At 37.3% G+C, this 13,976-nt stretch overlaps 1 protein-coding gene across 4 annotated transcripts in view; it reads left to right on the top strand.

The window, feature by feature from the left end:
* Window positions 1-13,976, top strand: part of LOC128623128 (putative methyltransferase NSUN7) — a 67,209-nt gene that overhangs the window by 28,299 nt on the left and 24,934 nt on the right. For all 4 annotated transcript variants that reach the window (XM_053650022.1, XM_053650017.1, XM_053650027.1 and 1 more), the window contains one exon: window positions 7,059-7,198. In XM_053650022.1, the coding sequence (XP_053505997.1) occupies window positions 7,059-7,198 (140 nt within the window). The remainder of the gene's footprint in view (window positions 1-7,058; window positions 7,199-13,976) is intronic.

Genomic DNA, 13,976 nt, shown 5'->3' with positions numbered 1-13,976 from the left:
GCATTTTACTCCTGCGTGCAAAATTAAAACCCATTCTATTACTTAGTGCAAAGTGTGTTAGATAAATGTTAGATGAGGGTGTGAGTTAGGGCTGGGCGATATTGCAAAAACAAACAACAAAAATAACCAACAACAAATCTTGATTTATTTTCAACTTTATGAACAATTCTCGATTATGATTTAATTTTTGTGTTCTTACATAATGTAATTGAAAGATTATGCCATTTATTTATAACTTTTTTATTTATTAGAATGAACATAAAAAATAGTGGAAAAATAGTAACAACAGCATGTATAGCAAATAATGCAAACAGTTTTTCTTTTAAAGAAAGTATATTTAAAGAAAGGATATTTAGAGAAACTTAGTGAACCCTTATTTCTGGAAAGAGTAAATATCTTCCATGACATGAAAGGCCACTGCAACTGAGAGATCAACTTGGGGTACTCTTCTCAAATCCTTCCACGTTTACGGAGGGACGTCAAATCAGCATGGCTGACACAGCATCAGAAATAAACAAAGTAAAACTTTGTACCTTTTAAATGAGTTATACTGTTTATACAAGTATTAGCTTTAGCTTAATCAACATACAGAGTTATTTGTTTGTTAAATCAGAAACAAACAAGAAACAGAAACACGAGAGTATAAATAGACCAACTAATCAAGGGGGAAACGGGAACAGCTGTGAATGATGATGACACATGAAGGAAACAACCAATAACAATACAGGGGCGGAGACAGGACAGAAACCAAAACAAAAACACACCTGGTAACGTAAACAAAGTCAAACCCGGAAGTGCGTGCAGTCGGGGGAAATACCGTGACAATTATACAATTCGCTGTTTGAGAAAGAAAATATGCATCACTCATCCGAGTTAGCTGCCTAACATGTTACTAACATTTTTTTTTCCCCCTCTTCTTCTGTCGAATGCACTGAGGTCGAAAATGACGTCATTCTGACCGGCGGATTACTGCTTAGGCATTGTATTTTACATAAACTTGTTCATCTGACTTTTCAAAACTGTACCAATTCCATATCTTTGAAGTGATATTTGAACCTTTCTTTGCTACGAGCTCAGTCCTCAGCGAAGTGCTCCCTGTTTATCTAGCCTTTTTTTAATTTAATCTAAGCACACAGTGTTTGAAAGTAGCACAGGCTGTAGGAAGCATTTATCAAATTAAGACAGTTGTGTTTATTTACCGATAACCCTCCTTATCGGTTTAAACTCTTAAATAGCATTTATGGATGTTAAACATTAATTCGAATTAACTGAATTAATCATGAAAATCGCCCAGCACTAGGGTGAGTTGACATAATTGTAGCACACAGAGTTTTAGGAACACCAAAAGTCACCCAATGTGGCCAGAAGCGATGTCACGAGAACCGATACTTCAGTACCAAGTCGGTACCAACATTCTTAAAATGTGACGGTACTTGTTTTTCTGCAGCAGAGTGGGTACCGATTGTAATGAAAGTAGCGAGGTTGCAATTCTTTCGTAACTGAGGGGGGCAGCAAATACGCGCAAGTGTATTAGTTGGTCCACAAGTGGTGAAGAAGAAGAACAACAACTACAAGCACACGGGAAAAACTACAGAAGTTTAGCTCCGCCCCGACTTGTTGAGAGGAAATGTGGTATGGAATATAGAAATACTTCGCATTCGAGGCGGATGACAACAAACATATAACTGATGCTCTGAAGCCGGTGTGCAACCGATGCTATCGTTCATTTCAAACAAAGCGAGGAAACACCTGGAATTTGGCGAAGCACCTGAAAGACGGTCCTATATTATGTTTGTTTGAGGCAGCTGGCATTGTAGCCGTGAAACCAGATAACGTTATGTAATGTTAGCAATAGCCAGTTATTTGTTAACGACTCTAACGCATTGCAGTGTTATAAACTACCTCCTAATAGGCCACCATGCATCGCCACTCAGCCCGTGTCCTGTCAGCAAAATGTAGTAATGTCACTAATAATTATTCAAATGTTCATGCTTTTAATAAATCTTTTTAGCCTGCTACCATATCAGTGAATTTAAACTAATGCTTGCATTCAGAGTATAAGGGGTGTGTGAATGTGTGTGTGTGTGTGTGCGCGCACATGCGTTTAGGAGTGCACCTCCACTGTAACCTCCACTCATTGTCAGACAGTGTTTGATAACTAAAATATCCCTCTCTCTCTCTCTATCTCTCGCTCTCTCTCTTTTTGCCAGTATCAGTCAGAGGAGGATGTCCTCCAGGAGAGTTTTTAATTACATTTTTAAAATTTTATTTTTATACCACACCGTGGTATCGACTTTGGTATCGAGTATCGTGTACTTTTCAGTGGTATTGGTACCGACTACTAAATTTTTGGTATCGTGACATCCCTAGTGGCCAGTATTAAATCTTCGTCTATTAAATCCTCATTTTGTAATCAAAGATGATGTTAATTTAATAATATGGCTTCCACCCTTATAGAATAGCATTTGATCCAGCACATAGTATTATTTTGCATTTTATCCTATCCTATTGCACTCAGGCAGTTAATTGTGTGCACAACTTGAACAATGAAGCCACGAGATGCTTCATCAAGGTCATGAAATCATAACGTTTGTGTATGTGATATTAGGACGAAATCCACTTAAATTGAAGTATGGAATCGCGTGTAACTGAGGAATGTCTGTTTTACTCTCATGTAACTTCTGAATACTGATGTGCGCAATTTTGGTATTAAGTCCTCATTCATTCAAATTGTGTCATTTTTTCAGCACTTGGCCCAATGGACACTTAACATTTTTAGTCTAATAGCTAACAATAGTGTGTTTGACTTGGAGTGGCAATGTAAAATATAATTTTGCATTAATGATAAAAATATGATTAATCCCAGAGCCCTAACTCCTGACCACTCTGTGTCTCAAACCTCATTTTTTAAAACTCATGCCCATTTGAAAACTCTAGGACTGATACAACACAGGTATGAGTACTATGTTAGCATTACCAGGGTGATTTATGGTGCCATATGGGACAAGGCCTGTGTGCTAAACACCCCTCTAACTGTGCTTGAAATGCATTGAAGTTACAAAATGAATCCTTTGATGGTGTTAAGTTTTTGGAGTGGAGACACACACACACACACACATTATAGTCAGCTTTGAAGGCAGAACGAAGCAGGAAGTGTATTTTAGCATTGAGTTATTGCTGTTGCTGCGACTTTGACTGCATAACCGATAATCTTTCATCTGACTTACAGTTAATCACGCTCTGCATTTTATCCACCAGCCAAAAGTCCATCTGGCCTTATTAATCATTAAGGTGTGTGTGTGTGTGTGTGTGTGTTTTTTTAAAGAGCTAATGAATGATTGGTGTGCTCTAGCAGCAGTCACGTCACTCCTAATGAAGTAATAATATTACTGAGCACAGCATGTTGAGTCGTGCTTGTGTGTTTCGACACAGAGCTGTGAGCTTTAAATCATTACCTGTTTCACTAGAAATGTTTTTTTTTTTTTTTTTAAATCAGATAAAAATGATATTTGCTTTAGGATAGAAATTGTCTTTTTACTGCTTGAGTAAACCAGGGGGTAGAAAGACCATTCTTAATGTCTGTAGTGAATTTGATTATGGATGGTAATGTATAAACCTGCTGAGACTAAATCCCCATGGGCAGCTATGAGATATGAGGTTACAAATATAAGGGTGTACACCTATGCAGAAGCCATATGTCAAATTGATTCAGTTGTGTGTGTTTTTTTTTCTTTTAGCTACAAAGGAAGTATTGCAGTATTCAGACTGTGAATGCTCTTTCAATGTCTTTGTTTCCGATATAATGATATTAGTCAACACAAGGTTTTTAATTTTGAAAACTATATCTATTTAACTGAGTTAATGTGCATTGTTTATCATCCTTTGTGTAAAGCGTGTGTAAACGTTTTTGCACGACAAACCAAACAAAAATTTTTTTTCCGGATTGTCGAAAGTTTCAATAACACCGATTTTCTATGTACTCATATTGATAAATGCCACTCAGCCATAAATTATGGAGCATGGTTACAGCACATCTGATTTACATTTAGCCACGCCCACAATACTCCATAAAAGGCTAAGCTTACAGAGACTACAGACTAATCTTCCTGTAGTGTAGCTCAGTCACACTATAAAAAAAAACGACATATTAGCAAAAACAAAAAAATCTTCAATATTATCAAAAGTATCTAATATTCCCTATTATCAGATTACAATAAACCAAACATAAGAATATTAAACCTATTTCTAGACCTTTTTACTAATTTCAAGCAAGAAAAAAGTAGTGTTTTATTGGCAGAAAATTTTGAGCATTTGTTTCTGGAAAGATGAAAATTATATGCCATAAATGGTTAGAAATATTCTCCATAAATTTATATATATATATATATATATATATATATATATATATATATATATGTGTGTGTGTGTGCGTGTGTGTGTGTGTATATATATATATATATATATGTATATATATATATATATATATATATATATATATATATATATATATATATATATATATATATATGAATATGGTTCACTAGATAAACTTGATTATATTCAAGATTTGCAGCCTCATTTTTGAAGGGTGCCTTTACTTTTGTCCTTATTGAAGCGCTAGTCTTATTAGTTTTAATGTATGGATTTGTTTTGGATTGCTTTCTTTCAAGTCATGAAATATTTTGCAATGGCAGCACAGCATTTCATAACATTTTCACCAAATTTGTATCTGTAATTGTAATAAATGAAAGATTTTGACTTGACAGCATAATCTGTATATAAAATCTCAGTAACTCATCAACAATTAGAAATGTTGAACCGGATCAGTCGATAGTGCTATAGGAAACGAACATTTTCCCGAACGTTTTCATTTACATGATTACTGCGTTTCTTTGTTTCTTGTGTAAATGCTCCTGTGAACAGTTTCCGAATAAAAATATCCGTATCCAGCTTGATAAACAAGACCCAATCAATGGATATTCACTTAACCACAAGAAGAGGGGAAAATTGCGTTTTCCACCGCAATTCAACTTCCTCTTGTCAGTGCCGGCACACATGATCACATGAACACATGTGTTTGGCAGACATAATCTAGAAAAATAATGACCAGAAATATATATATTTTTAAAAACACACAGCAAAGCTTTTACTGAATGTCACCTCAATATTTCAGCCAACAAGGAGCCCTTTACAATTCAAACTGTAAATTTCAGTTACAATAAAAACTTATGTGAAATTTACAACTGTCACATGGTGTAAATGGCGGTGGCTGCAGCATGGAAAATGGATGGATGGATAGTAATGAAAGTAACTTTTCACATGCAAATATGTCATCCATTTAAAATATTATTTTTAATACTTGAATACATTTAATAGTAACTTAAAATACATTTTTGGCTGAATACTTCCACTTCCTTTAATTGAGTAAGAATTTGATACAGTATTTGTTCTTTCACTTAAGTATAATTCCTCAGTACTTTATCCATCACTGACAACAGGAAATAAAAAATTGCAGCTGTGTGAAATCAGGGTGTTTTATCATTACTACGGGTGAAAAATATGGGAAAGATATTACATCACAATACCTGAAGACGACATCTTCACAATAGACAATATGTATCACAGTATTGAGATCTTGGAAGTATATGGTTGTAATTTAACACTGAGAAGGGGGAAAAATAAAATTTGGTATTTTACAATTTTAAGAATTCAGAACAGTACAGAGTTTAAAAAAGGTTATAAAAGGATGTTGTGATAATCTCAGAAAAGTGTATTGTGACAAACTATCACAATATCGATGTTATATTGTCATATTGCCCAACACTAATCATCACACCCCTAGAGTGAACTGTCCGTCAGATTTGATGAGGGAAGTCTCAGCTGTCTGTGTGATAAATGACTGTAACACTGTGTGCGTGTGTGTGTGTGTATGCGCATCCTCTCCCATGCCTCAAGCAGTCTAACCACACCCTCTACACTCCAGAGACTAAATATGGCCATGGTGAATGATGAATTTTCATGTGTTACGACTTGGCGGGTTGTTACTCTGCATCCTGGGAGAGAACATAAAATCACCACGCGCATTTTCACTTTCCGTCTCTCTCTCTCTCACTCACTCTCACTCTCTCTCTCTTTCTCTCTCAACCGCTCTCACTCAGTCTGTCTGTCTCATTTTCTCATTCCTTAGCTCTGCCATGCTCTCTTCACACCGTACAAACATGCTCAAACATCGAGCTTTATTCAAGCCTCAGATTTTGAGCACAAGCTGACCGTAGCCTGGGAACAATCTTATTTAGATTGGCCTGAAAATATGACCCCCAAATACATAAAAAATACTAAGCAAACCAGATTACAACTAGATCCCAAATAAAACCATACCATTGTAATTATAGCTTTTGTTACATTGCAGTGACTGTCATCAAATAACCCAAAATTGGTCATTAATACCATTTTATACCACAGCACAATGTATGTGTGTGTATGCTAGCATGTATAACGAGTTTCAGCAGGATGACTTCGTCTGTTAGCTTAGCACTTAGCCACGTACCATCAGGGAACAACGTTGCTGGGCGACATGCGGCGTGGAACCTCAGAGGTCCTGTCTGCGACCTTGGTAAAGGAGAAATGAGACAACAAGAGAACAGAAGAGGAGGAAGAGAGAGAGAACTCTTTCAGAATATTTAGTTCTGTCATAATTTCAAAATACTTGAGCGTAGTAATGTGTTAAGAAGTTATTATTCTATTTGAATACAAAGAATATGTGCAAAGATTTCTTGAATAAAATTTTTAGCCAGTGTGTTTTGGGACTACAATGGTGTGATTTCTGTTCACTTTGTATCACCTACATGCTTCTGCAAAACAGACAATAATCCAGGAACCAACCTGAACCATGAAACTCCTCTCAAACTTCTCATATCAGACATATACTACCCAATCAGATGTACAGCACATCAATATATTTTATACAATCTGTAAATATGTGAGACTATGTTTGTGCTCTCTCTTCTCTCTCTCTCTCTCTCTCTCTCTCTCTCTCTCTCTCTCTCTCTCTCCTTCAGCCCGACGATCTGATGAGTTTGGTGGCTGTCATGTTGTACGACTTGCAGGCTCGTAAGTTCCTCCCACGTGAAAGACCAGCCAATCAGGACAAGCAGGAGGAGGTGGCTCAGGTCAGGGAAGTGGAAAACTGTCTGCTCAGGTAAAGACAAGTAACATAACAAATGTAAGTTATGAGTGAAAAGTTCAAGATGGTCACCCTGCTGAAAAAATGAAAACTGTAATGGTCCCTGTGGGCCTCTACTGGTAATTTGTTGCCTTGTTTTGGTGGCATGCTATGCCTAGTGGATACTGTTAGGACCAATAATAGTAATGGTAATGGTTTTAATGGTTAGCTGAGGGTTTGTAATGGTATCTGTAGTGGAAACCACTGGGATTTTTTCCAGCAGGACATTTGGAGCTTTAAAACACTGCTCTGTCATTTATGTGCAAAGTGCAAAACATGACAGTATGTGGTGATGACAGTAACTTTACGGTGATGACAGTAATTTTGTGGTGATGATAGTAACTTTGCAGTGATGACAGAAATTCTGTGGTGATGACCATAACATTGTGGTGATGACAGTAACTTTACGTGATGACAGAAAATTTGCGGTGATGACAGTAACTTTACGGTGATTACAGTAACTTTGCAGTGATGACAGAAACTTTGTGGTAATGACAGAAAATTTGTGGTGATGACGGAAACTTTGCGGTGATAACAGAAATTTTTGCAGTGATGACAGAAATTTTGCAGTGATGACAGTAACTTTGAGGTGTTGATAGTAACTTTACGGTGATGACAGTAAATTTGTGGTGATGACAGTAACTTTGTGTTGATGACCGAAACTTTGAATTGATGACAGTAACTTTGCGGTGATGACTGTAACTTTGTGGTGTTTACAGTAATTTTGCGGTGATGACAGAAACTTTGCGTTGATGACAGTAACTTTACGGTGATGACAGAAACATTGTGGTGTTGATAGTAATTTTGTGGTGATTACAGTAACTTTGCGGTGATTACATTAACTTAGGGGTGATGACAGTAACTTTGCAGTGATTACAGTAACTTCAGGGTGATGACAGTAACTTTGGGGTGATGACAGTAACTTGTTGGTGATGACAGTAAGTTTGCGTTGATGACAGAAACTTTGCGTTGATGACAGTAACTTTGCGGTGATTACAGTAACTATGGGGTGATGGCAGTAACTTTGTGGTGTTAATAGTAATTTTGTGGTGATAACAATAACTTTGTGGTGATTACAGTAATTTCGCGGTGATGACAGAAATTCTGCAGTGATGACAGTAACTTTGTGACCATGACCATAGCTTTGCAATGATGGCCGTTACTTTGGGGTGATGACAGTAACTTTGCGTTGATGACAGTAAATTGGCGGTGTTGATAGTAATTTTGCGGTGATGACAATAACTTTATGCTTATGACAATAACTTTGTGGCGATGACAGAAACTTTGCAGTGATGACAGAAACTTTGCAGTGATGACAGAAACTTTGCGTTGATGACAGAATCTTTGTGTTGTTTATAGTTACTTTAAGGTGATGACAGTAATGTTGAGGTGATGACTGTAACTTTATGGGGCGATTACATTACATTACATTAACTTTGGGGGATTACATTACCTTTGCGGTGATGACAGTAACTTTACAGTGATGACAGTAACTTTGCAGTGATAACAGAAACTTAGGGGTGATGACAGTAAATTTGTGGTGTTGGTAGTAATTTTACGGTGATGACAGAAACTTTGTGGTGATGACAGTAACTTTATGATAATGACAGTAACTTTGCAGTGACGACAGTTATTTTGGGGTGATGACAGTAAATTTGCGGTGATGACAGTAACGTTGTTGTGATAACAGTAACTTTGGGATGATGACAGAAACTTTAGGGTGATGACAGAAACTTTGCGTTGATGACAGAATCTTTGTGTTGTTTATAGTTACTTTACGGTGATGACAGTAACGTTGAGGTGATGACTGTAACTTTATGATGTTGATTGTAATTTTGCGGTGATGACAGAAACTTTGTGGTGGTGACAGTAACTTTGCGGTGATTACAGTAACTTTGTGGTGATGACAGTAACTGTGTTGATGACAGAAATTTTGCGTTGATGACAGAAACTTTGTGGTGATTACAGTAACTTTGCGGTGATTACAGTAACTTTTGGTTGATTACAGTAACTTTGGGGTGATGACAGAAACATTGTGGTGTTGATAGTAATTTTGTGGTGATGACAGTAACTTTGTGGTGATTATAGTAACTTAGGAGTGATGACAGTAACTTTGCGGTGATGACAGAAACTTTGCAGTGATGACAAAGTTTTCAGTGATGACAGTAACTTTGCGTTGATGACAGAAACTTTGGGGTGATTACAGTAACTTTGTGGTGTTAATAGTAATTGTGTGGTGATGACAGAAACTTTGTGGTGATGACAGTAACTTTGCTGTGATAACAGTAACTTTGGGATGATGACAGTAACTTTAGGGTGATGACAGAAACTTTGCGTTGATGACAGAATCTTTGTGTTGTTTATAGTTACTTTACAGTGATGACAGTAACGTTGAGGTGATGACTGTAACTTTATGATGTTGATTGTAATTTTGCGGTGATGACAGTAACTTTGTGGTGATGACAGTAACTTTGCGGTGAAGACAGTAACTTTGGGATGATGACAGTAACTTTAGGGTGATGACAGAAACTTTGCAGTGATTACAGTAACTTAGGCGTGATGACAGTAACTTTGGGGTGATGACAGTAACTTTGCGGCGATGACAGAAACTTTGCGGCGACGACAGAAACATTGTGGTGTTGATAGTAATTTTGTGGTGATGGCAGTAACTTTGTGGTGATGACAGTAACTTTGTGGTGATGACAGAAACTTAGCTTTGATGACAGAAACATTGTGGTGTTGATAGTAATTTTGTGATGATTACAGGAACTTTGCGGTATTACAGTAACATTGCATTGATGACAGAAACTTTGCGTTGATGACAATAACTTTACGGTAATGACAGTAAGTCTGTGGTGATGTCAGTAAATTTGTGGTGATGACAGAAACTTTGCGTTGATGACAGTAAATTTGCGATGATTGCAGTAACTTTGTGGTGATGACAGTAACTTTGCGGTGATGACTGTAACTTTACGGTGATGACAGTAACTTTGGGGTGATGACAGTAACTTTGCGGTGATGACAGAAATATTGTGGTGTTTATAGTAATTTTGTGATGATGACAATGACTTTGAGTTGATTACAGTAACTTCAGGGTGATGACAGTAACTTTGGGGTGATGACAGTAACTTGTTGGTGATGACAGTAAGTTTGCGTTGATGACAGAAACTTTGCGTTGATGACAGTAACTTTGCGGTGATTACAGTAACTATGGGGTGATGGCAGTAACTGTTGTGATGACAGTAACTTTGGGGTGATGACAGTAATTTTGTGGTGTTGACAGAAACTTTGCATTGATGAGAGTAACTTTACGTTGATGACAGTAACTTTACGGTGATGACAGTAAGTTTGTGACGATGACAGTAACTTTGTGGTGATGACAGAAACTTTGCATTGATGACAGTAACTTTGCGGTGATGACTGTAACTTTGTGGTAATGACAATAATTTGGCAGTGATTACAGAAAATTTTTGGTGATGACAGTAACTTTGCTGTGATGTCAGTGACTACGGTGATGACAGTAACTTCGCAGTGATTACAGAAACTTTGTGGTGATGACAGAAATTTTGCAGTGATGACAGAAATTTTGCAGTGATGACAGTAACTTTGAGGTGTTGATAGTAACTTTGCATTGATGACAGTAACTTTGCGGTGATGACTGAGTTTGTGGTGATGACAGAGACTTTGCGTTGATGACTGTCACTTTGCAATGATGACAGAAATGTTGCAGTGATGACACTAAATTTGCGGTGATTACAGTAACTTAGGGGTGATGACAGTAACTTTGGTGATGACAGTAACTTTGTGGTGATGGCACTAACTTTGCGTTGATGACATAAACTTTGCGGTGATGACAGTAACTTTGCGTTCATGACAGTAACTTTGTGGTGATGAGAGTATCTTTGTGGTGATGACAGAAACTATGCGGTGATGACAGAAACTTTTCGTTGATGACAGTAACTTTACGGTGATGACAGTAAGTTTACAGTGATGACAGTAAGTTTATGGTGATGACAGTAACTTAGTGGTGATGACACTAAATTTGCTGTGATGACAGTAACTTTACGGTGATGACAGTAACTTTGCGTTGATGACAGAAACTTTGCGTTGATGACAGTAACTTTGCGGTGATGACTGTAACTTTGCGGTGATTACAGTAACTTAGGGGTCATGACAGTAACTTTGCATTGATGACAGAAACTTTGGGGTGATGACAGTAACTTTGCATTGATGACAGAAACTTTGCATTGATGATAGTAACTTTGCGGTGATTACAGTAACTGTGCGGTGATAGTAACTTTGCGTTGATGACAGAAACTTTGCGTTGATGACAGTAACTTTGTGTTGATGACAGAAATGTTGTGTTGATGACAGTAAGTTAATGGTGATGACAGTAACTTTGCCGTGATTACAGTAACTTAGGGGTGATGACAGTATCTTTGCGGTGATTACAGTATCTTTGCGTTCATGACAGAAACTATGCGGTGATGACAGAAACTTTGCGTTGATGACAGTAACTTTGCCGTGATTACAGTAACTTAGGGGTGATGACAGTAACTTTGTGGTGATGACAGAATCTTAGCCGTGATGACAGAAACATTGTGGTGTTGATAGTAATTTTGTGGTGATTACAGTAACTTTACGGTGATGACAGTAACTTTATGGTGATGACAGTAACTTTGTGGTGATGACTGAAAGTTTGCGTTGATGACAGTAACTTTGTGGTGATGTTTGTAACTTTGTGGTGATGACAGTAACTTTGCGGTTATTACAGTAACTTTGCGTTGATGACAGTAACTTTGCGGTGATGATAGTAAATTTACGGTGATGACAGTAACTTTGTGGTGATGACAGTAACTTTGCGTTGATGACTATAACTTTGTGGTGATGACGGTAACTTTGTGGTGATGACAGAATCTTAGCCGTGATGAGAGAAACATTGTGGTGTTGATAGTAATTATGTGGTGATTACAGTAACTTTGCATTGATGACAGTAACCTTACGGTGATGACAGTAACTTTACGGTGATGACAGTAACTTTGTGGTGATGACAGAAACTTTGCGTTGATGACAGAAAATATACGGTTATGACAGTAACTTTGCGTTGATGACAGTAACTTTATGGTGATGACAGTAAGTTTATGGTGATGACAGTAACTTAGTGGTGATGACACTGAATTTTCGGTGATGATAGTAACTTTACGGTAATGACAGTAACTTTGCGTTGATGACAGAAACTTTGCGTTGATGACAGTAGCTTTGCGGTGATGACTGTAACTTTGCGTTCATGATAGAAACTTTGCGTTGATGACAGTAACTTTGCGGTGATGACTGTAACTTTGCGGTGATTACAGTAACTTTGTGGTGATTACAGTAACTTTGCGGTGATTACAGTAACGTAGCGGTGATGACAGTAACTTTGCAGTGATTACAGTAACTTTGTGGTGATGACAGTAAATTTGTGATGACAATAATTTTGTAGTGATGACAGTAACTTGACAATAACTTTGCAGTGATTTCAGAAACTTAGGGGTGTTGATAGTGATTTTGCAGTGATGACAGTAAATTTACGGTGATTACAGTAACTTTGTGGTGATTACAGTAACTTTGTGGTGATGACAGTAACTTTACGGTGATGACCGTAACTTTATGGTGATGACAGTAAATTTACGGTGATGACAATAACTTTGTGGTGATGACAGAAACTTTGCGGTGATGATAGAAATATTGTGGTGTTCATAGTAATTTTGTGGTGATTACAGCGACTTTGTGTTGATTACAGTAACTTTGCATTGATTACAGTAACTTTGTGGTGTTGATAGTAATTTTGTGGTGATTACAGTAACTTTACAGTGATTACAGTAACATTACGGTGATGGCAGAAACTTTGCTTTGATGACAGAAACTTTGGGTTGATGACAGTAACTTTGGGGTGATTACAGTAACTTTAGGGGTGATGACATTACCTTTGTGTTGATGACAGAATCTTTGTGGTGATGACAGTACCTTTGTGGTGAGGACAGTTGCTTTGGGGTGATGACAGTCACTTTGGGGTGATGACAGTAACTTTTGGGGTGATGATATTACCTTTGTGTTGATGACAGAATCTTTGTGGTGATGACACTAACTTTGCATTGATGACAGAAACTTGGTGGTGATGACAGTAATGTTGCGGTGATGACAGTAAATTTGTTAATTTGACAATAACTTTGCAGTGATTTCAGAAACTTTGGGGTGTTGATAGTAATTTTGTGGTGATGACAGTAACTTTGCGGTGATGACAGTAACTTTGTGGTGATGACAGAAACTTTGTGGTGTTGATAGTAATTTTGCGTTGATGACAGTAACTTTACAGTGATGACAGTAAGTTTACGGTGACGACAGTAACTTAGTGGTGATGACACTAAATTTGCGGTGATGACAGTAACTTTACGGTGATGACAGTAACTTTGCGTTGATGACAGTAACTTTGCGGTGATAACTGTAACTTTGCCGTGATTACAGTAACTTAGGGGTGATGACAGTATAACTTTGTGGTGATGACAGAATCTTAGCCATGATGACAGAAACATTGTGGTGTTGATAGTAATTTTGTGGTGATTACAGTAACTTTACAGTGATGACAGTAACTTTATGGTGATGACAGTAACTTTGTGGTGATGACAGAAACTTTGCGTTGATGACAGTAACTTTGTGGTGATGACAGTAACTTTGTGGTTATTACAGTAACTTTGCGTTGATGACAGTAACTTTG

Source organism: Ictalurus furcatus, chromosome 2 (genome assembly GCF_023375685.1).
Source record: "Ictalurus furcatus strain D&B chromosome 2, Billie_1.0, whole genome shotgun sequence".
Classification (NCBI taxonomy): Eukaryota; Metazoa; Chordata; class Actinopteri; order Siluriformes; family Ictaluridae; genus Ictalurus; species Ictalurus furcatus.
Note: the sequence above shows the minus strand (reverse complement) of the source record. Positions and strands in the feature narration are given on the sequence as shown.